General features: G+C 45.6%; 1 protein-coding gene across 5 annotated transcripts in view; it reads right to left on the bottom strand.

Annotated features, from left to right (window-relative positions):
* Window positions 1–16240: 16240 nt before the first annotated feature.
* Zfp438 (zinc finger protein 438) overlaps window positions 16241–23714 on the bottom strand; it is a 124800-nt gene continuing 117326 nt past the window's right edge. For 2 of the 5 annotated variants that reach the window (NM_001360447.1, NM_178722.5), the window contains exons 4-5: window positions 19333–21133; window positions 16245–17412 (exon numbers count right to left, since the gene is read on the bottom strand). In NM_001360447.1, the coding sequence (NP_001347376.1) occupies window positions 16854–17412; window positions 19333–21133 (2360 nt within the window). In that variant the 3' untranslated portion in view covers window positions 16245–16853. Of the gene's footprint in view, window positions 17413–19332; window positions 21134–23428; window positions 23578–23714 lie in introns of all 5 variants that reach the window. The other 3 variants (XM_030250451.1, XM_030250450.1, XM_011246916.1) reach the window with 3 other exon arrangements.

Here is a 23714-nt window from a genome sequence, read left to right on the forward strand (position 1 = left end):
AGTTGAGGCCTTTTATGTCCACCGTGTAGATGACACCTCTACCTATGTATGGCACATTGCCTCTCCTTTCCACTATTACTTCTTTCCAAAACTCTTCCACTAAGGACCTTCACAGATCTCCCCCGACTCCCCCTGGTGTCCTACCCTCTTCAGGCAGGTGCTCCTGTATGAAGTCATCACTGAGCATTGCTGCATGAAGTGGGAAAGGATGTCAGCTGTGGAAGTTTGAGCTGAGGCACAAGGACTTTTGTTACCTCTCACTGGGGTCTTAGCAAACCCTGTGAACCAGAAACACCTAGGAAGGGGGTACTTTCCTGCAGGAGTCCAGGAAAGGGAGAGGCTGGGAATTTACCACCCTCTGGTGTGTAGATGAGAAATATAGGGCACACATACTTCACCATCTGTTAGAACTCCCAATGCACCCCCCCTACCCCTGCCCCCCCCCCCCCAAGCTGGTAAAGCGGTAGTCAAGTCGTGGGACCTCTCAGAGGGAATGCTCATACTGGTTAGGTCTTTGAAACTTCCGTTATTTAGAAGCAAAAAGTCTGGAGCTAATTCACTGTGGCTCCTATGAGAAGTTCTGCCCATATTTTGTTGGTACCTGCCTTTCTGAAGGGACCTCTCACCCAATTTCTCCTGGAGAGCTGGGGCAGCGATGCCCACAGATAGTGGCTAGAGTGAACCATGAGACTCCTTTGGTTGGTGGTAGAAGACCAAGCAGACAGCGACCCTCTGTCTTTCTAGTTCAGGTCCACTTAGGAGCAGAATGACAATACAATGTAGCATTTTATGCAAAAGCCATCCCTCAGTGTGTGTACCCTGAGGTAAGTGAGGCAGGTGAGCTGACTCCAGCTGAGGTAAGGATCTTACATTGCATAACTCAACTTCCTGGCACTGTAACAACATAAGTGAGAAAAATCAACTTATTAAGGTTCATTTAGACTCACAGCTTTGGAGCTATTGAAAGTCCACGCTTGGGAAGATTCATGAACTTTGGAGCCTGTGGTGAGCAGCATATCATGGTGGCAAGTGGGGACTACAGCAAAAGACATTCCCTTCATAGCCAAAATGAAGCTAGCCAGATGAAGCTCAAGTCCCATAATCTCCTATGAGAGCATATCAGTGACCTAGGACCCACTACCAAGAGCCTCACATACTAGGCAAGTCATGAGCTGAATTATATACCAGCAGCCTAGGATTTCCTCCCTTCCTTCCTGCTTTTCTTTTCTTCCTTTCTTTCTGCTCTTTTGACAGGATCTCACTATGTATCTCTGAAGACACTCTGTATAGTAGCTGCCTTCAAACTTACAGAGACTACCTGCCGAGTCCTTTTGAGTGCTGATACTAAATACCATTCTATAACCCATGCTTTCACCATCCTAAGTATTGACACTGTTTGGCTTGCTCTGATCTTTTATCACTTCCCAGGGGAATAACAGAATCTACTTGAGGTAGGTCAGGTGCTGGGCAGGAGGCCACTACCACTTACTGGCATTCTCAGAAGCAGCAATGGGTGGAAATGGGAACAGGGAGCCGCTGTGAGTGAGTGAGTGATTCAGTGCTTCATCAAGTCAGGCAGGATCTGCAGTTGCTGTGATCCTCTGTGGCTCTGCCAAGACTACCCTCTTCTACTAAGACATAGTGATGTGACCATCCACCAAGAGTAGAGAGGCTGCCTGCTGAAAGTCACTGGTCAAAGTTGGTGATTCCCTTCACAGTCACAGAAAAAGCTTTGACAGGTCACTTTCAACTGGTTGGACAAACCCAGATTGTTGCTGGGGATTTTGGTGGAGAAGTGATTCATTAAATTCCAAGTGCCTCAGCTTCAGATTAATATTACTTACTTAGGTGAGAACTGCCCTTCAATGCTGGCCCAGTGAGAAAGAGCAGACTGAGAATAGGGACAGCAGGGACACATTACAAAGGCCTTGGTGCTGTCCTGCATGTTTCTCAGCCAATCCGTCATTGAAGCATGGCAAGCCTGCCTAAATTCTTATACATCACTTGGATGCCATCATAGAGCTGCCATGATCCTGGCCAATGACATCACTAGTTGGAGTTTGACAACAACCACGTGCTTTAGCTGTGCTGTGAGGGCCTCAGTGGGTGAAATGCTTGCTGTGTACGCATGGGACCTGACTGTGAATCCCAGTATACACGTGACTGCTGGGCATGATGGCATGTGACTATAGCCCAGGTATTTGAGGCGTTGGACACAGGCAAATCTTGTGGGCTTGCTATCCAGTTAACCTACCCTCAATAGCAAGATATAGATTGAGAGACTTTGTCTCAAAAAATAATGTGGAGAACAATAGAGAAAGACACCCCATGTTGACTTTTGACCTCCATTGAAGACCAGCATGGGTACACCTAGGTGAACATGCCTGAACCCACTTCCACATACACACATAAATAAATGTGCTCTTGACTGTGTCCTCCAAGTAGAGCCATGAGGAACATTAGCTGATTCGATCAAGCTCAGTCTTCCCTACCTAGAAACAGGAATGCACATACTTTCTTCATCAAGAAGTGTCAGGTACCCACGGGAGAACACAGGGTAAGGCCAAGAGCATCCTGTACAAGGAACCACCAACCCTGCTCCCTTTGAAGGCAGATGGCACCCAGGGACATGAGCAGTGGCTCTGTCTGAGCCCTTCATGGGGGGAGGATGGGTGGGTGGTGACAAGTACTGATCCAAGAGCTGGCCTTGGGCAATGGCTCCACCTCTCTCCATGGCAACAGAGAAAGACAGTACTAAAAATAATAAAAACAAACCATTGAACATCTCTCAGTACAGATGCTGCCAGGTAGGAGTCACCCTTAGAATGTAAGCAAGGAAAATCTGGAGCGGGTCTCATTAAAGAAAAGCCAGAAAGCCAGAGAGCCATCCAGTCAAAATAGTCCATGTTTAACGGTCCAGAAGGAAGAGGGAAAGTTCATGCTGGAATCGACACTTAAAACTTGATGAAGGAGAGCCCTTGCCAAGGGTCCTCTGTGGGAATATCTGTGAAATGACCCAGTGCTGCATTTCCATCAGTGTTTGCCCTTTGTATTAATAACAGTATCATTCCTATCGAAACGTCTTTTATAATTGTATGATTACACACCTCATTTATCCAATTGTTAAGGCAAGAGACTGATTAAATATTAACAGTGCTTGGTTCTTGTGGTGTCATTAGCTGGAACACAACCCTGTAATCTCAGGTAACACACGATGGTAATTATCCTTTGCATTCACTCTCAGCTGAAAAAATGGAGCAGTCAATCTAGATAAGACCTGCCTGGAAAATGCATTGCCTCTAAATCCCGTTTTATCTCCTAGTCTGGAGCAAGGTACATTTCAGGCTAGCTAAGGGGTTTTAAGAGTGAACCTGCTATTGGTTGCAGGGTGATGGGTGGGGGAGTGAGGCAGGGCTGGCATACCAAACAGTTTAATTCCCAAATACAGAGTCCTCTCTGGCCATAAATCCCACCGGGCTTCACAAGTTGTAATGGGAAATTTCTTCAAAGCACCAAGATGGAGAATCTGGGCTGGGTCAAGCATCACTCATTTTGGAAGCTGGTGCTGAGGCAGCACAGTTAGCGCAGTTGTTTTTGTGATTCTTTTTGGACAAAGGAGGGGCAGGACCCAGGCTATGTAAGTTATTGTAGCCCAGCTCAGGGATGATGGGATAGCATGTCCCATCAAATCTCCAGGCTGGCTAGTATCCGGACGTGCTCTTCTTCTGATGCAAACATCTCGAAGATGATAATCCTGAGATGGAAGACAGCATCAAAGGCAGCACCCTTTGTAGGTACAAAAGATGCAGAACTGCCCTCTTCCTGGCTACTGATGAGACGGATTCCTGAGGGGGAAAAAACCTAGCTAGTCATTATTCAGAGAACACAGAAATACTATTTGCTGTACTTCAAGGGAACATCTACAAAAATTTGGGCTCAAAAGATTTATTCATTTGTGGCTGAACCATACGAGGTAGCAGAGGAGCAGAGGCCACGGAGTAAACTCCTTAAGACCAGGGCTTCAGACACCACAAGCCCGGTGTTTGATTGCTGTGTAGATTGGAGTTGATGAAAGACCCTGGCTTCTGTATCACATGTCAAAGATCTATTTTAGGTTGAGGAACACAATGAAACAAAAAGCATCTGCAGTAAAGACCACATCTGTGTAGCAAATTTGGGGTTTGCATTCATTGTTCAGCAGGGGAGTACCGTTTAAATTCTTGAAAACAAACTGACTGGCACCAAGCCTCCCAGGACACACAGGCAATGCTCTTTTGACAACTCATTTGCTAGATCCTAATTATACTGTTGGCTTGGGCTGTCCTGCTGGTTGTTTGTTTATTTAATTGCAAAGTCGGGGGGGGGGGGGGGGAGTGGAGCCCAGGATTACCCATCATCCCCCTCTGGAGGGTAGAAACTCAGGGCCCTCCAGCGGTTTGTGTGCAGCATCTAGGGAACTGTTAAAACCTGCCTTTCAAAATAAGGAGCCTCCATCACTGGCCCATCACTGCTAATTTCTGGCTTGACAGCTTACCTAAGGGCTTGCTTCTGCATTTATTTAGCTTAAAGGCAAAGTCTATTGGGTGGTTTCCCTTCTGCTATTTAAGAGATTTTATTTCTCTTGGTACTCGTGCTTAGCCAATTACCTCTTCCTGGTCATCCCATATTGAAACCTGTGCCAGGAAACAGGGTTTTCCTAAATGCTGCACCCCGGAAGCACGCACCTTGGTGTGTGCCTAGGTTATTAATTAATCTATCAATTAATTCCCTTTCCTCTCCTCATGTTGCAGTAGCTATAGAACATGCCCTACATCTGGCAGTAGGCCCTCAGGGGTGCTGAGCCCCAGAGTCTTGACAAGCTGGCTTGAGCCTCCCCTAAAAAATGGACCTGGTCTCGCTGCAGTGGGGCAGCAGTTTAATTGGCTCTGACTTCAGCATTCCGCTGGTTGTTTCCCCTGGAGGTGAGCGGCACAGGAAAGAACAGCAGAAATTAATCAAGTTCCCTGATCATTTGTAATGGGGAAGGGAAGGGAGCATTCAGACATTTAATTACAATATTTTGTAATTGTTAAGCCACCAGTGACATAAATGCTCTTGGTGAGCAGACACAGATGTGTTTTGTGAAGAGGATGACATACTCAGCAAAAAAGGCAGTGACTGTAGCCACCTCCTCTTTTTCTTCCTGGAAAGGGACCAATTCAAACAGATAATGTGACTAGATTGTTTTAATTGCATTGTTCACATTTCATCAAAAAAAAAAAAATCTGGGATAAAGGTGACCTAAGTCAGCTGGTGAAAACAAGGCCATTTCAAGTTCTTGGATGACAGATGAAACATGTTCAATATATTCTTGCTTTGTGGCCAGCAAGGATGTTCAAGATGACAACTGAATTAAATTAGCAGGCCTTGTCAAATTGGCTTGAAGAAGACAAGGAAAGCCACTTACCTACTGCAGAGCTCAGGAAAGCATGCGCCACAGTGCGGTGGACAAACACTGTGTCATCGTCCCTGAGGCTGGTGCTTTTGCATTGGTCACAGCTGGCAAGCAGATCCTCAGAGAGTCAGCTGCTTATGTTTTCAGGCCTTCACCTTCCATAAGTACTTAATTCATCAGGAAGGTATGAGAGTGGAGAAAATACAGTCGATTGTTGAAAGATGGCCTGCTAACTGCATTGCTTTGAAGAGCAAGGGAATTCTGATGCAGTTCAGTTCCAAATGTGGGAGGGGTGTGGGGGGGTTGGTACATGAATTGTGGGACTAACCTGTGGAACAGGAATGGCTACTTTTTATGTGTTTTGCCTCTGGAGGGCTTTTGTTGAGGTGTTCATGGCAAGCTCCTCCACCCTCAGCCGTGACTTTCACAGCCCTGGAAGTGTGCCCATAGCGAGTTCACACAGTTAATTGCTCTGACCATTGGAGACAGCTGACCTGAGTAGTCATCTCTTGAGCCAAGCTCATACCAGCTCTCCCTTTGTTCCAGTAGTTGTTTTGTTTCCCAAAGTAGGAGTCCAAGGGTAAGATGAACAGCATGCTTCAATGCTAGGACTGTGGTGGGATTCCTCCATCCTGGAGGATGCATTCCGAGATAACTGGGCACTCCTCGGGCATTAGGTTACACAGGAACGGGGTGTTTTTATAAGTGTGGATTTTAGTCCCAGCCACTCACTTAAGTTTCTAGTCTCTTGGGTTCCAGGGCAAAAAACTGGAGCCTCGGACAGTGTTCACTACTAAGTGTGTGCAGAGAGAGGTTAAAGAGGCAGTAACGGTGTTGTAAGAACTTGGAGGCGACAAGCTTGGGGCTACCTGAAAGCTATGTCATAGCTGGAGGAGAGGGCTCATGGTATGGCTGGTGTGAGCAGCAGGGCCTTGGTGGGCCTGGCTCTCCTAGGGAATGCTTCATATTTCATGAGGCTAGGAGGCTGGGGTCTCTTTCCCCAGGAGAAAGCAGAGAGGGGTAGGCTGGGGGCAGGAAGGAAAGGGTGGCTGAAATGCATCCTCAGCCTGAGCAATAACTATTTCCACTCAAGCTTCCTGATCTGCGATCTGGATAGGGTGGTGTGGCCTGGGAGAACTGTCGCACACGAATGACTGTTCTCAAGGAGAAATAAGATGGGCTGTGAGGCATGAGGAGGGGCGAATTAGCTTGTGAGCTCCAGACTCAGTGCGCTGTTTGCGTATGTCTATCTTTTCTGTCTTATTTTGTCTTCTGTCTATTTAAGACATTATTCCAAGGATGTCAATGGACTTGAGCAGACATGAAAATGACTTAAGGGATTGCTGCGGGCTGTGTTGGCACCAACTGGAGATGGTCCTTAGGAAATGGGCAAGTGTCAGACAATGATTGGATGTCATCCAGACTGCAGAGTTCTGAGTGTAAAAGGCCCAAACGAAACCTCACAGTATGCTGCCTGAGTACTGTGTGCACTGGGTGGGGATGGGGGGCTTGCAACTCACCCCTCATCTCCCACCCACCACTCTTTCCAGGAGACGGGGTAAATACCCTCACCTCAGCAATGGCTCTTTCTTCATTTCTCTATGAGCTCTGCCACCAGCTGTGGTTGGTCCTATGGTTTGTTGAGGTGATTAAATAAAAGGCTATTAATGTAAGAGTGCATGTAGGGTCTTGCTGGACACATTGGAAGCTCCTCGCAACCCTAGACCTCTGATATTTCTGAGTGAGTGTCCTGTGACCCCGATGGCCACAGCATAACATGACCTCCTTCTCTCATAGGATATATGAAGGAATGACTCTTGGGATGCAGTACCATGGTTTACCACCTTCTGCCTCAACCCTAGCAAATAGCTCCAGATGGTCCTAGGACTCCCTTTCTGGAACTGTCAACAGAAAGCTACTAGTGTCTTTTATGGCAATGGACTTTATGGTGTGGAAATTTCCATAGTTGCCACCAAATAAAGTCCCAAGTGAATGTACAGGGCCCAGAAAAGCATCTGAACTTTGGTGATACTTATGTAAACCTGTCCCCAACAAGGCTCTTGCAGTTAGAGTTACTCTTTGTGGGTGCACACATGCAGAGGCCAGAGGTTGTTATTGAATTTCCCCTCAACCATGCTCTACTTTATTTCTGTTTAGCAAGGTCTCTCATTGAACCTGCTGATTTGGTTAGGTGGGCTGGCCAACATGCCCCAGGGAATCTCCTGCTCCTGCTTCTACAGATTTATAGATGCACTCTGCTGTGGGTACTGTGGATTGCCATCTCCTCAACAATACTTATCACTAGTGCGACAGTCACTTCTCATTTAAGAGGATGTGTTTGAGGTGCTGTTTCAGCACACAGAGGGAAAGCAAGGTAAAAACACCCAGATGGGGCTAATACCTTCCCATTTCCCTCTCCCTCATGTCTTCTTCTCATTGCAAGAGTCAAACTCTCTTCCTCCATCCATGAGCAAATGGAAGAGAGTCACCTGGCAGCTGCCACCCCTAGGTGACTACATTGAGCTAAAGTGCAGGCATCTTCTGGCCATGCTGATTTCTCTGTGTCAGCCTGGCAGTTTGAACCAGTGTCCAGACAGGGGCACACCAGGGGAGGGGTTCTCCACATGAGTGAGAGTGCCCAGGAGCTGTGTGCTCACGACAGAGGAAGGTCTTAGGGGACCTATCCGGTTGGACACTCACAGTTACTGGGAACTGGGGATAGATAGCCTTAAGCGCCTATAAAAAGGGAAAGCATAGCTATTCTCTTTAAGTCAACATGCTAACCCTGAGAGACTGCTGAAGAGCACCTGCAGGAACATGTGAATTAAGTAGCTGGTTGAAATGATTGAGCCAAGCAAGAGCTAAGCAAAATGGCATAGGGGCTCCCAGCAGCACACAGGCAAAGACAGTAGCATTTTGTCACCACAGACACTCGGTCTAAGCCCAGAATCTTGTCTTGGGAAGAAGACAAGAAGATAGAGAGCACTTTGAAATGCAAGAGACCTCTTCTTCAAACACATTCTGTTCTGCCTTTGTGGCCCTGCAGGCTTGGCAGCAGGACACTCAGCCCAAGGCAAAGCTGGAGGAGGGAGGCAAGTCCATCTGCTTAAAACTTGTGGAGTGGGGGGTAGCTTCCTTTGTAAAGGAGAAGAGAGGCTGTGGACTCAATTGCTAGAATCCCTGTATTCTCTGGATTGGTTTCTGCCATGCAATTTTGACTTAGGATGATAGATAATGGTAAGCCCCACCCAGAGCTGGCAACTGTTACCAGGTGGCACAGTCTTCAAGTGATGGCTTCACGGATGCACAACACAGCAGAGTAGGCTGCCCAGGACATTGTGAAGCAGGGGTGGCAAAGGCTTGCTAGCCACAGGCACCCCTAATTCTCCTGAGCCTAACATGCAAGTCTGTAGGGAGACAAAAGTTACCCATGAGGCCCCAACAGCAGGAACCTGGGGATCAAAGAGCCTAGAAAGGCCATGATGCCTAGGAAGAAGGCAGAAAGCCAGATGCCTGTGGCATCTATTCAGATTGTAGTTGCTCTGCAGTGGATCCTAACATTCATCTGGAACAACCTAGCCACCCAGACCAGTGAAGCAGAAATAAGTGTCAGCAGTGTGCACTACTTTTATGAAGCAAAAACTGTGTGTGCTGGGTTAGACAATCTGGCTTTCTTGTGGGTTTTCTCTGTGGACAATTACAGTGACCTCATGTGGGAAGATGCAGCTGACTGGAAAGTGAATTCCTCCCTTCATAACTTTGCTGAGGTCTGTCTCAATGACTGTACTGTTAACCTCCAGTCAACGGAAGTGATTTTTATCTTTCTTTATGGTAGGCTTTAGTTTGTGTCTGGGTGGTGTCTGTATATGCACATGCAGTGGCTAGAGGTCAACACTGGCTGCCCTGCTCAATCTGATCCACCTTATTATTTGAGAAAGGGCTTCTTGATGAACTTGGAGCTCACTGATAAGGCTGGATTAGCTAACCAGTGAGGCCCAAAGGATCTGTTTCTATTCCTTCCGTGCTAGGGTTAAAGATATAGGTCACTGTGCCTCACCTTTTTTTAAGTGTTGAGGATCGAAACTCAGGTCACCAAGCTTCCATATCAAGGACTTTGCCCACTATGCCATCTTCCCAGTTCCTAAAGCTAGGTTTTTGTTTTTTTTTTTCAATTAAAAATAAAAGGTAGCAAAAAACAAAACAAAACAAAAAAACGCCCACAAAGTAAGAGGACATGTATCACACCCCCCTCCTGGAACCCCTTTCTTGAAGTCACCCTCCATAAATTTTCTGTGTATTAGGCACATATGTATTTCTTCTTCCATTTAAGAATGCAAATCTGGTATAGGACATGGAAAACTCAAGCTGGTACTGACAAGGAAGCTTCCCACTACAGGCTTACACAATACTGGAAGGTGCTCTCTGCAGGCCACTGGTGAAGAAAAGTCCACAGCCTTACCCAGCTGGGAACATTTTGAGTGACAACAATGACTTGCATGACGAGGCATGCCCATGGGTGCGACAGTCACATGAATGTCAGGGGAGAACAGAATGCTCTATGATTGGACTTAAGAGCTGTTGAGAGCCAAAAACACATGCCTGGTGCTGTAAATCTGGTCAAGACCCCATGTTTGGGGAGCTCATAGGCCCAAAGGGTAAACCTACTACTACTATTTTATTAAATGAGCTTAGTGACAAACTGCCCTCTAACTTTATATCTCTATACTCACAGATAAGCACAGCTCTCAGAAGTCATCAGAGATTCTTTGTGCAGTTGACCCAGATGGCAGTTGACCTAGAATTTCACAAGTGGTCAAAGTGCAGACATTAAGTGATCATGGGGTACTCAGTGATACAGTGGACATCTAATAGCATTCCCCTCTCTACAGAGCTCAGAAGTCATCTTGGAAGAGGGGGCAGACAGATCGGGAAAGCCAGAAGCTCGGGAAGAATAGACCAAAACACTTGGACATGATAGCACCACTGCACTCATAAGCTCATAGCAGCTGTGGCTGCCTGCACACGATCAAGCCAGGCAACATTCCAACATGAATCAGGTAAAGGCTCACCAGTGGCCACCCCTAGCTGAGGGACCATGGGCAAGCTGATGGCTCATATGGGACAGAGATAATGTAAGGGTGTGTCCCCTGGTAGACTGACCATACTCCAGTGGAGGTCCACACAGCCATGTACATATGTGCAACACAAACAGGACTTGGTGGGCTATGAGAAACAAAGAGGGGGAACATGGGGTTGGAGGGGGTAGGGCATAATTCAAGAGAAGTTAGGGGAAGGAGATAAGTGATCAAAACATGTGTTATGTGTGTATGATATTTTCGGATATTAAAATATTACATTAAAAAGCAAACAGGAATACCACCATATGTCCTGCTTCTTTCCCATATTACATATTTTAACATGTGAAGTGCTACTTCAATCTTTTACTCCAAAGGATAGTATGGTAGCTATTCTTGCTTTCAACTTCACTAATCTGGAATTAACTAATACCCAAGTGGCTGGGCATACCTGTGAAGGGTATTTTTCTTAAGACATTTAAGTGGAAAGACCCAATTCTAAACTAGATCTTTGAAGCAGGAAGATCCACCTTTAATGTAGGCCATACTGTCTGCTGGCAGCCTATATAAAGGAAAGGAAGAAGAAAGCTTGCTCTCATTGGCCAGTTCATTCCTTCAGTAGCATTCGAACCTACTTCATGATTCCATTGTATATCTAAGACCAGCTGAGACATCCAGCCTCATGGACCAAACTACTATTGGATGTCGCGTCCACTCTCGACCAGCAAGAACAACACGACCACCAGTCCTTCTAACAGCAGTTTATTCCGTCTTCATCTTTCTTCTTTCTCTTCATCAGTACCGTTCCCCAGCTGAAGAGTTCTGAATCCACGCCGAATCCTTCTCAACAGTCTGTTTTATGGGAACCTTTATTAACCGCTCCTTCCCCGTGATGCAGTTCTGAATCCTCCCTGTAGCAGGGGGTCTTCGCTCGTGCCTGAAGATGTTTCTTGTCCCGGATTTCGGCACCACTTCTTGCGCGCACCCAACTGGCCAGGAAGAACGACGCTGCAACAGGATCCTTCTGCACACATTTATTCAGTCCTGTTTCTTCTTGTTTATATCTCCCTTGTTTATATCTCACTTGTTTATATCTCCCCCGAACCCTGGGCCTCTCACTCTTTTATACTCTCAGTTCCCATCCATGCACAGCAGGCCACGCCACCTCACCAGGCACGCAGCTTCAGCTAATCAGGGCAGCAGGGGCATATCTCCATCAAAATGGATTCACCGGTATCCTGGTACACCTGCACAGCTCTCAAGATGTTTGTGGCTTATATGAGGAAGTCAGGTGCAAGTCATACAACTTAGCTGCAGTCCCTGGCGCCTTTGGGACTGCCGCCACACCCGCTCCTCACAATTGGATTCTTGGACCTTCCTGTTGGAAGACAGCCAATTTTAAACTAGTTGAACCACAGCCTATAAGCTAGTAGTTCTCAACCTTCTTAATGTTGCAACCCTTTAATATAGTTCCTCATGTTGTGATGACTCCAAATCATAAAATTATTTCATAACTGTAATTTTGGTACTGTTATAAACCATACTGTAAATATCTGATATATGCAGATTATCTGATGTGGTCACAACCCACAGGGTAAGAACCACTGCTGTAAGCCATTCTAATAAATCCCTTCTCTCTGTGTATATACATTTATATGTATATATACACATGTATAATATATGTGTATATATATGTATAGAATGTATATGCATATATGTTTATATATGTGTGCATAAATACATATATACATATATGAACACATATAAACATATGTACATATATAATTCATTCTGTAAGTTCTGTTCCTCTAGAGAATCCTAATGTACACAGTATTCCAATATACATAGTACTTTATACATGATATATTATACATAATACATTATATGTGACACTTTTTAGCCTATTCTGATGAGTTGTACCTAGTCTTTCACTTATAAACAAAAATTCAAGGACATGTTGTTCACCTGTATCCTCATGTACTGACTCTTAGAAGTGGGATCCTTGGGTCAAAAGGTCTATGACTTTTAAATTTTATGCTGTCCAATTTCTTTCTGTTAATGGCAGATCAACATATCCATGCCACTTTCCTGTCTAGATACTGGGTCTGGCCTCTCAGTGCCAGACTGGATCTATTATTGTCAACAAGTTCCTAGGTCACATCATGACGTTACACTGTTGCCTTGTTCTTTCTTCAAATCCTGTTTGGACTGGACCACCTGTGTGGGAGGGTAGCACACTTGCCTTGCATGCGCCGGGGCTTCGGCCTGTGGACCACCTGTGTGTGAGAGTAGCACACTTGCCTTGCATGCGCCGGGGCTTTGGCCTGTGGACCACCTGTGTGTGAGGGTAGCACACTTGCCTTGCATGCGCCGGGGCCTTGGCCTGTGGACCACCTGTGTGTGAGGGTAGCACACTTGCCTTGCATGCGCCGGGGCCTTGGCCTGTGGACCACCTGTGTGTGAGGGTAGCACACTTGCCTTGCATGTGCCGGGGCCTCGGCTTGATGCCTAGCACTGTGACTGAAAAACAAGCACCTGTGAAAGCCAGATTTCATGGCATTGGAGGTAACTTTTTGTGTATAGTCATTGTCAAAGCTTGGCTCCATGTATACCATGATGAATGTCATGAAGGTGCTTCATTGCAGACAGGGTCGTGAAGGCATGCATCATTACATTTACCCCACAGGCAGAGCCTCCGGGTGGTTGACAGCATCTGTGTTTGGGTCACATCTGTGCAATGGGTCATCTCTGTGCACTGACATGGACACTTGGGTGACAATGGATTAGAATGTTCTCTCTGCCATGACTCTGTTGAGGCTTGCAGACCCCTGAGCTCTTTTCTGTGCAAGCCTTTTGGTATGGAGTCAGTTCATGCTTAATGAAAAAGGTATTTAAAAAATGTTGACTACGGAATAGGTATTTGGTTTCCCAAAAGTAACATGACCTATTGTTAACAGCTAACAGAAACGGGGGCATTTGGGACTGGAACTTGCTTAACTATACATGAAGCTAGAAGGGGTTGCGATGTCACTTTCAGCTGCTACCTTTGGTTTTTTCCTACAGCACTTTCTAAGGTTAAACAGTATACTGAGGCATTTCCACAAGTCAGAGTGTGGTCACTGCGATGTACTCCCCAAACAGTGCCTGTACCCTAACCCCGAGTCCACAATACACCTGAGAAAGGGGGCTTGTGGTTTCATGCTGGAAAGTCTCTAAGCATGAGAAGTCTCCTCCTGAAGTCACACTCCTGGAGACAGTTCAGGCAAACCAAAGCATGGATGAGCTGCTGCCGGTCCAGCAGGACTTGAAGCTCAAACCCTATGCTGCTAAACCCAGCGAATCCTTTTGTTCTCAGGAGCCCAGTAAAAAAAGAAAAAAGAAAAAAGAAGACTCTATAAAACATGCACAGAACAAAGCATGTGGGCAGCTTGAATGGAGCAGCCCCATCCAGATTGGAAACTTGTAGTAAATAAACCAAGTGCAACATTTATTGCCAACAATCATGTCACTGGCTCACAGAAAACTGGAGCCACGCAGCTGGGAGAGGAGGAGTTTGCGGCCAGAGAAGGCCATGGAACATGGCTCGATTATTTACTGTGTGCAGATGAAGCGATATCTCCATATGAGGAACAGTTCAGCAGAGAAGGGTGGGCTAAACCAGGAAGAGCTCCAGAGAGCCAGCAAGTGCAACAAAAGGGACATGAATAAACATGGCAAGTAATAAAACAGCACAAGCCAAAAAATACTCTAACTCTCAGAAATAATTGACAGCTAAAGAAAGCAAAGGGGGAGATCTGGCTTTGGAACAGTTTTCTGAGAAGCAAAGACATTAACAAAATTAAAGTGCTGGGATGAAGACCCAATTCGCCTCAGTGCCTCCTGGCTATGCCCAGGCTTGGTACTTTATTAAAACAAAATCAAAGTGACAAATTTGCATTGAGCTGATGCAGACATTTCCTCCCCAAGCAATGATCTGTGTGCTTTTGTGGGACTCCAGGCTGACAAAGAATCATTCCTGTCCTCAAGAGGCTAATGGTCTCAGACCAGCTTCTGGGTGGTATGTGCATAAGACAACATCTTCAGCAGAGGAAGGCTGAGGGCTGGTTACAGGGGAAGGGGGCAGATTGAAAAGTGCCTGCCTCCATAAATGTACTTCATCTTGCTATCTGTTTTTCAGAGCTATCTGGGCTGTTTCCAGTGATTTTATACGCTATAATGTACCTCCTTCAGATCTGGCCCAAAGCATAAAAAATACCAACCTCCTATTGCCATGTGTTTTAAGTATTCTTCCTAGCCACTTCCTGAGGGGGATCATCACTGTTATTCTACAGGGTGGCTAGAGTTAAGGAAAACAGACTTCTCTCCAGGTCACAGGGACAAAGTGGCAAAGTACTCTTTTCCACCCCATAGGAGCTTTATGGAAGGACAAGCTGGAACTGTGCCAATATCCAAGGGCCTCTCTCCCAAATAAACCATCTCAGTTACTCCCTCCCCAATGTGAGCTGCCTTCTCCTCGTTCTAGACAAAGCACTGGTTTAAAGGTCCAGAGAACAAGGGCATTGGGCACTGAGGCACAGGTGCACTTCTACAGGGTGACATCTGAAGGAGTCCCTTCACACGGCTACTTCCAGTTTTCCTTCTTCAAAGGCTTGAACCCAGGAGCCTGAACTCCATGAAGTGAGTCTCTATGAGGGGACATGTGAAGCCATGTCCCCAGGTCAAAGAGTCTTCTTAGAGATACTTAGTGAGTGACCCCAGCCCCTCTATGACATAAATCAGTACCTAAGGACTTGCTTCTAAATTTAGTCAGCAACCTCAGCTGCTGCCCTGAAACATATTCTGAAAGGAAATGTGGAGCTAAGCACACCTTCTGCTCACCTCTGTTCTCTTCGCCCAGCTTGCCACCTATTTCCAGAGACTGTCGATCTCTACACCAAGGGCTTGTGGCTGAGTGGGAGCTGTACAAAGTGCCATCAAACTTAGCTTTGCCTGTAAGGTATGCATCTACCAGAATGGCCATTTTGCCCTTGGCCAACAGGCCAGGTTTTCTGAAAGTCTACTTTGTACCTCAGGACTGGATGGTCTATGAATCATTTTGGAGTTTGAGTTCAAATGGTATTCTTGATAGATTATAAGTTTTATAATCTTTAAAATACATATCCTTAAAAACTAGCAAAATCATTGAGTGGTACAGGCATACATACTGTGTCATCTAATGGAAGGGTATGAGAGCATCAAACACCCCAGGGCCTGTTGTGATCACTCTGAAGCCAAGCTGAGGGTGATCAATGGATAAATCATGGCAAAATGCTTTTGGGAATCCAAACCAAATCTCTTTTACAGGTTTGCAAAACTGTTAGCACAAAGAGTCTCCTGCATGCACTGCTGCAGCCACAAGGCACCTATAAAAACTAGATGTTTAAAAGGTGATGCAAGACCAAGTAGCTTATCCGTCCAAATCTTTCTCCATTTCTGGGAACTTTCTCAAGCCTGTCTGGCAAACAGAATAGGATTGGCCATGTGCACGGGGCTGAGACCCCACTGCCCAGAAAATAACTCTCTGGGTGGAAATTTTCCGGTCACAAAGATTTCCTGAAAATAACTTTCTACCAAGCAAGTAGATTTTTTTATTAGCTGAAGTATCTATTTTTTCCTATTATTTTGAGAAGAAACACTAGAAGACTTGATGACTACTCTTCAAAGCACTGCACATTTAAGAAAACAACAAAAATTGTGTCTTGAAACAGATTTTATGTTATGGTAGAGAGTACATTTTTCAAAAGACTGTTCTAGGGCATATGCAAATAAACCAGAGACTAATAAATATCAACATTTATCATATAACTTTATACTACAGTTGGGACTATATTCCACAGCTGTAGAATTAACTGTTAATAAATATAATCAAATAGCATCAAAATAAAAGGACACATGTACATATATTCCCTCTCTGTTGCTCTCTCTCTCTGTCACTCTCTGTCACACACATACACACACACACACAAACAAAGAAAACAAATACATACACACTCATACTCAAAGGCTTGCAATTGAGAATAACAATTTTCTCTACATTTCAGTTTCCTAATTTTGATCTTTTTATTTATTATTAAATAAAGTCTACGATATTGGAGAATGCATGGAATTTTAAAGTGAGACTACATATGTTAGAAAAATGCATCCAGGGCACATATTTTATTTCTTAAGAAAATATAACTACGCACAGTGTACTTCCTCTGTACACTGGCCCTGGCCCTGGAGTACTGGATCCTTATAACTAAATCCTAGCAGCACAGGCAGTGAGAAAGGTGGTGCAGCATCTCTTGGGCTGGATGGCCTCAGCATCACAGCCTGGATTCACTGTGGAGCTCAGGAGCACCCTGCTTAGAGAACTTTCCCAGGAGAGCCCAGAGTCTGCTGGGGTCCTCGCAGTTGTGCTTGTGTACCCAGTGAAGAAGCAGGTCCTCCTTCCGCCCAAGCATCTGAGCACAGAGCAGGCAGTTAAAGCCTGTGTGGGACCAGAGAAGCTTGGCGGGGTGCTGGGAGCCAGCCATTCCCCACTGGCCACCTTCACTTCCTACCAGGGCTTCCTCTCTGTTCTGATGAGGGGCTGGCAGTCTTTTCACTCTAGGGAATGCTGGAGAGTCCTCCAGAGAGGCATAGGGCTTCATTTGCTTCCTCCTCTCTGTGTACTGCTTCTGGTGGGGAGCATCCGATCTGCTGCCTGGTAGGATCATCTCTTGCAGCCGACCTTGAATTTCCTCTCCGTGAACATGAAGCAAATGAAACTTTATTTCAGCAAAAGACTGAGCAGTGATCTGACAACGGCCACATCTGATTTGCAATTTGACTTCATCTGCCTGGTTTAGAAGAAAATCTTCTTCCAAACTTGACTTGGTTTCCCTGGAAACAGGAGAAATAGTCCATGTAAGATAAACTAGGAAAATGCAACTGGATCTCTTGCTGCCAGGTTTTGGAAAGCAGGGATAGACAGAGCTCTGAAGAGCCTCAGCAGAGAACACAGCACACAGGGCCACTTGCAGAGTCATAGAGCTTTGAGAACACCAGGGACCATTTCAGAGGAGTCCCACGTCTCCCTCGCGAGAACCAGCTCCCTGGATTGCACAGATGCACCCAAGAGGAAGATTAGGTAACAAGATGGGAGCTGCCGAGATACACACCATGCGGCACTGCTGGAGAGGACTGTCCCACTCATGCATGCCACCCCACCATTAGACAAGTTCTGACATCTTATTGCAAGATGATCTAAGAACACGGAAGCAAGTGTGAAGGAGGCTGCATGGCAGGCACATTAGGGAAAGGGATGCTAGTGGAAATGGGAAAGAACTACTGGAGAAGAGGAAAGCCAAAAGACAAGGAAAAGCTGGGGCAGGCATCTTGTTTTTATTTATCATAATATAGAATAGAAACCATTTAAGGCAACTGGAACAATAAAAACAAGGAGCAAAGGTCCTGGGCAGGGTTTCCTCCTCATTCCTCAGTCACCTCAGCTGAGGGTGTGTGGAGCACACTATGGGCACTTCCCTGGTCATTACTGCTCAGATGCCTGCCTTGTCAGCTTCCAGATTACAGAGCTTTTTGTTTGTTTGTTTGCTTGTTTGTTTTAAATAATGTCAAGGAGCAGTGCTTACAAAACAGAAGGACACAGGAGAAAGTTAATTTGGCCTGTCAGGTGACAAAAGGCACATGTGGAGGGTGAGTGGAGCACCTTGGGGTCTGGTGAAGAGGGCAGCCTCACACAGCACTATGAGCTAGATAATGATGTTTTGATAAGAATTCTGCAAACGATAGTTTGGGGGAACTATTTTATAGAGACTACTAAAAGCTATATATAATCTATTATTTTAATTTTTAGACACAAAAATTATGTCACCTAACTGTCCCCAACATACTCCAAACTGGTATTTGTGCCTTGACTTACACACTGTGACTGAGCAGAAACCACAGGAAATGGGGTCATTCTTCACAGAACCGAGGGAGTGGGAGAGGCGACTTATTTTACCTATGACATCTTCTGCTGTTGCTGTTATTTTTGAGACAGGGTCTCACACAGCCTAGGCTGACCTTAAATTTCTGATTTTCCTGTCTCTTTCTGCCAAGTTCTAGGACTATATATGTGTGCAACACTACTTCTGATGAGTTTTCTGATTCTTTTTTTTAAATTGGATATTTTCTTCATTTACATTTCAAATGCTATCCCAAAAGTCCCCTATACCCTCCCCCACCCTGCCCTCCTACCCAATCACTCCCACTTCTTGGCCCTGACATTCCCCTGTACTGGGGCATATAAAGTTTGCTAGACCAAGGGTCCTCTCTTCCCAATGATGGCCGACAAGGCCATCTTCTCCTACATATGCAGCTAGAGACACGAGTTCTGGGGGTACTGATTAGTTCATATTGTTGTTCCTCCTATAGGGTTGCAGACCCTTTTAGCTCTTGGGTACTTTCTCTAGCTCCTACATTAGGGGCCCTGTGTTCCATCCTATAGATGACTGTGAGCATCCACTTCTGTAATTGCCAGACACTGGCAAAGCCTCACAAGAGACAGCTATATCAGGGTCCTTTCAGCAAAATCTTGCTGGCGTATACAATAGTGTCTGCGTTTGGTGGCTGATTATGGGATGGACCCCAGGGTGGGGCAGTCTCTGGATCCTTTCGTTTTAGCTCTAAACTTTGTCTCTGCAACTCCTTCCATGGATATTTTATTCCCTATGCTAGGGAGGAATGAAATATCCACGAGTTGGTCTTCCTTCTCATATTACAGCAGACTTTCCTGTCAGCTTCCCTTCCACGAGCACTTACCTCTCCAGTGAGTTGTCAGGTCCTTGCATACCAGGATCTCTGTTCTTGTTTTTTGGTGTGTCTCCTGGCTGCAGTTCACTGGGGGAGGGCTCTGTGCTGATCACAACCCTGTGCACCTCCTTCAGATGGCCGAAATAGACTCGGACATGACCAAATACTTTTGCACAAAATTCACAGCACACTAGTTTCTTGGGGTGGTTGTCACCATGGTGAAGTTTCATATGTGCACTCAGGCTGCCGGGGCGCACATAGGTCTTGCGACAGATCCCGCAACTATAAGGCCGTCTGTTGGTGTGTGTATTCATGTGGTCTAGAAGGTGGTGTTTGAATTGAAAGTGGTAGTTGCAGACTGGACACATGTGCCAGGGCTTTTTAATGCCAGAGAATCCATTTCGGAGTACAGAGCTGGGCTTAGGGGTAGAGCTGTCACTTTGCTTGGAGCCAAGACATTTTGAAGGCAGGGCATTATTCAGAACATCTTGACCTAGGCTGCTGGGAGCCTGAGACAGCACAGCCGTATGAGACGCCAGGGGTGCCAAAGCAGACAGGACAAGGACAGGCTTGGGCATGATGTTACGATACTTCCTTGAAGCAACCCTGGGCTTCTGGTCTCTGGCTTCTTGGGGACTGTTTCTTGCTCTTTCTATGCCATCTCCACACATACCAATAATGCATTTCCTCCTTTTGCCCTGCAATGCTAAAATCTCATCTGGCACTTTCCATTTTCTTCCTCTTCTCTTTATTCCACTGCTGGGTTTTGCCTTGTGGCTGAGATCCAATTTGGTGACAGGACAGAAGGCACTTTCACATGCACTCTGCTTAGACCCATGCAAAGCAGCTATCTTGCTGGCTATTTCTGTGGCTGCATCAAACCCTTCTGTGATGGACAGTCTCTCATCACAGTTTGCTCTGCATCCAGATAAAGACAATTCTGCATTATCAGCATCTGATTCCACTTTGCCCACCTCTGTAGTTTTCACTCTTGGTAAGGGCAGGATGGGCAGTTTACCCTTGGGTACTACAGAGAGCAACTGAACTGCACTGCTCAAGACAGTCTGTGCAGAAGCTAACTGTTCTTTGAGTTCTTCACTAGCAATAGCAGGTGTAGTGGGTGCCTCCTTCCTGGCACAACCTGCCTTCTGCATACTTGCTGGGAGGCTCTGTTGGGAAGAAGAGTCCTCTGTAGTGTACACTGGCATGGCAGAAAGCTCAAGATCGCCACAGCTGTTGGTCACTAGAGGACTCAAATCTCCTTGGCCAACACCACTGGTCAGTGTAGCTGTGTTGATGTTGGTGGGAGAAGGGTTTAAAGTTGGCATTTGCTTCCACAGGCTAGGTTTGTGATGAGGATCAGGATAGGCTTGTGGGGAAGAGGTCAAATGACATAGCTGGGATGGGCCAGGAGGGTCACTGGAGCCACTCTTGGGAGAGCTCAGGTCCTGTTTCTTTCTTAATCCTTGGCTACTTAGTGGTTGGTATCGAGGAATAGGCAGTTTAAGGTTTTCATGTGTGGACATTCTGGGCTTCTGAACTGGCTGGGCTGAGGCAACATTTGGGAAAGCAACAAGAGAAAACGTCCCCTCTTGGCCAGCCACCTGCATCAGAGCATAGTTCTGGGTGGGCATGCCCAGAGGCTTGGGCATTAGAGTCAGACTCCCTTGGTCAGAAATTGAGGAAGGGCAGGGAAGCACTCTGGATGTTAGGACCTTAGGTACAACTTTTGGTGCAATGGTCCTAAACTGACTCTTACTCTGTAATGTTTTCCCACTCTGTGTTGTTCCAGAACGGATGTTTGATTCACCTGCAATGACAATACATAGATTACTACAATGTATCTGTTCTGGACTGAAACTTCAAGTCACATCTGACCTGGGCTAGAGACTTGGCCCAACACTTAAGAGGACACACTGCATTGCATAGGACCTGGGTTCATTTCCCTGCACTCATGTTGGAGGACTCATAGGTGTCTCAACTTCAGTTGCAAGAGATCCAATGTCCTCTTCTGCCCTATGCAGGCAACTGCACTCATGGGCACATACCCACACCAGTGAACTTATGAGTATGCACACACACACACACACACACACACACACACACACACACAAACACTCACACAATTTATCTGTTCAGAACAGATTCCTTAGCCTGCAGCCATATTTCTAAGCAACTACCTATGTCCTTCAAGACAAGGCTTGAAGGTCACCTCTCTGCCTTGCTTTCCCAAGGATGGTTATTCCCTACTGTTGCAACAGAAGTCTCCTGTTAAATGTCAGCCATTAAACAGAGCTTCCAGAGAGCTGGTCCTTCTGGTCCTCGTGCTCTGTAAGCCCTTTATCCAGCTTCTGTCTTTATACAAATTTGACCCAAAACCAGAGCAACCCCACTTTCCTTCCTGACCTCCAGAGCTACAATGTATCTCCTCTGGTACATTTTATTGTGTCCTTTGTTTCATATAGACGCCTTGCCAGCACACCTAAGCTTGATGAAGCTAAGGCACACAAAGTTCATCTATCACCCATTGCATCTTTGGTCTAACACAAATGCTTCTGCATCCACTGGCTTTTCCCTCGGGTTTAGGCTGTACCATTTGATGCTGGCAGTGCAGTTTGCTTTGCAAAGTGATGGGTTCCAGACTGAAGGTGACTTTAGTGCAGTTCTTGTACGACTTGTGAATTTTCTTTCCACACCTTTCAAAGTATTTATGTATGCTTTTGCAATTAAATTTTAAGTATTAAAAAAAAAAAAGCTGATGTGACTTTAAAAAAAAAAAGCTAAACATAACCAAAGAGACACAGGATGATAAAAGTACAGAGCTAAAGGGGATGGGAGTTGGGGGCCATGAATCACACAGAAAGCACTTTCTAGGATAGTAATCAGGACAATTTTAACTGACAGAATAATGTTCCATTCATCCCAGATTTATTAGTATGACCACAGAGCAATTACTACGACCTTAAGAGAACAATTAGGGAAATGTTTTGGCTCCCCCAGTCTAAGGACTGAATCATCCACTTTATTTCTCAAGGCCTCAAGGTCACAAGGCCTGGCTGTGGAGAAGTTTCTTATTTTTAAGTGCCTCATATCAATCAAACTTCATTTAAGCTTAAATGTACTAGTGCACATACTAGTTTAGGAGCTTGATATTGCAAGCCCATAATCCCCTTTCTGAAAATTGTGGGGGTGCATGAGTGTTAGAATTTGCACTTTCAGATTTTAGAAAAGTAGTGAGATAGAAACACACACACAGACAACTCTGCAGGGCACCATAATTAAACTCACTGTTATTTCTGAAGCACAGCACATTATATCACAACATGCAGGCAAATCAAAGATCTGAATGGTTTTATTACAGTTCAGGGTTTTGCCTCTAAATGACTTAGGTACCCCATTTTTTACTTTAGATTTTGGAGCTCTGTGTAAAGGCATTTTAGAAACATTTGTTTGAGGAATTCCAGGGATAGGAATGTGGGAATCTAAAAATCCAATGAAATACAGGGTAACAGTTTTACAATCAATCCCTTTTGACTGCAGTTTGTGAGCCAACAATTTGAAAGAAAGTTGCTTGTAAACACTATGTTAATATAAGCAACATAATAGGAATAACTTGCAAAGTATGAAAACTTCTTTAGAAAGTTCTTTACTATTACGTTAGGAGGCACCTATTGCTACCTGTATGAGAGTAAGCTGCACACAATAGCTGCATCTCTTCAACATAGAAGGGGCAGAATTATACAGGAAAAGCAATGACATCAGAGAAAAAGATGTTGTGATGGCTTTAGAGCTCTCTAGGAGATGAACTTCTGGGAAGAGGTTTTACTAAGGAGGCAGGTCCATAGGACCTGCTGGGGTGCTGGTAGAATGCAAAGGATGAAGGCCATTAGCATTGCTTGTCACCTGCTTCCTGACTGGCTTCAGTGTGAGCAGCCTCTCAGGCCCCACCATTCTCCCCTCAAACCCCCTTCCTCCCTATCCTGCCTCAAGTGCATTTTGTCACAGCAGGAAGAAGATCAACCAACCAGAGACCAAGTGTAGATGTAAGCAAAGGGCATTCCTGGAGGTACCCAGCTCTGCCCCAGCAAGATCACATGCTGATTACCTGAGGGAACAGTGTGGATAGCCTGCAATCACAGGCCCAGGTGACTGGTAAGTGGTAGCTAGTGCAGTCAGATGCTGGGGAGGAAAAGCCTCTCAGCAGCCTCATGATCCTTAATCACAGCCACTCAAATCTGTGGGGTGGAGAACAAGCTTTGCCAAGAATATTGAAGTTAGTATGCTGGCATGCATCTATCAGGAAGTGCGTGAAAAGGTGAGGTTTCCCATAAGGGTGGAATGGTGCTCCATTGCCCAGAAACCACTAAAGATAGGAAATAAACTGATGCATT

Source organism: Mus musculus, chromosome 18, assembly GCF_000001635.26.
Source record: "Mus musculus strain C57BL/6J chromosome 18, GRCm38.p6 C57BL/6J".
Lineage (NCBI taxonomy): Eukaryota > Metazoa > Chordata > Mammalia > Rodentia > Muridae > Mus > Mus musculus.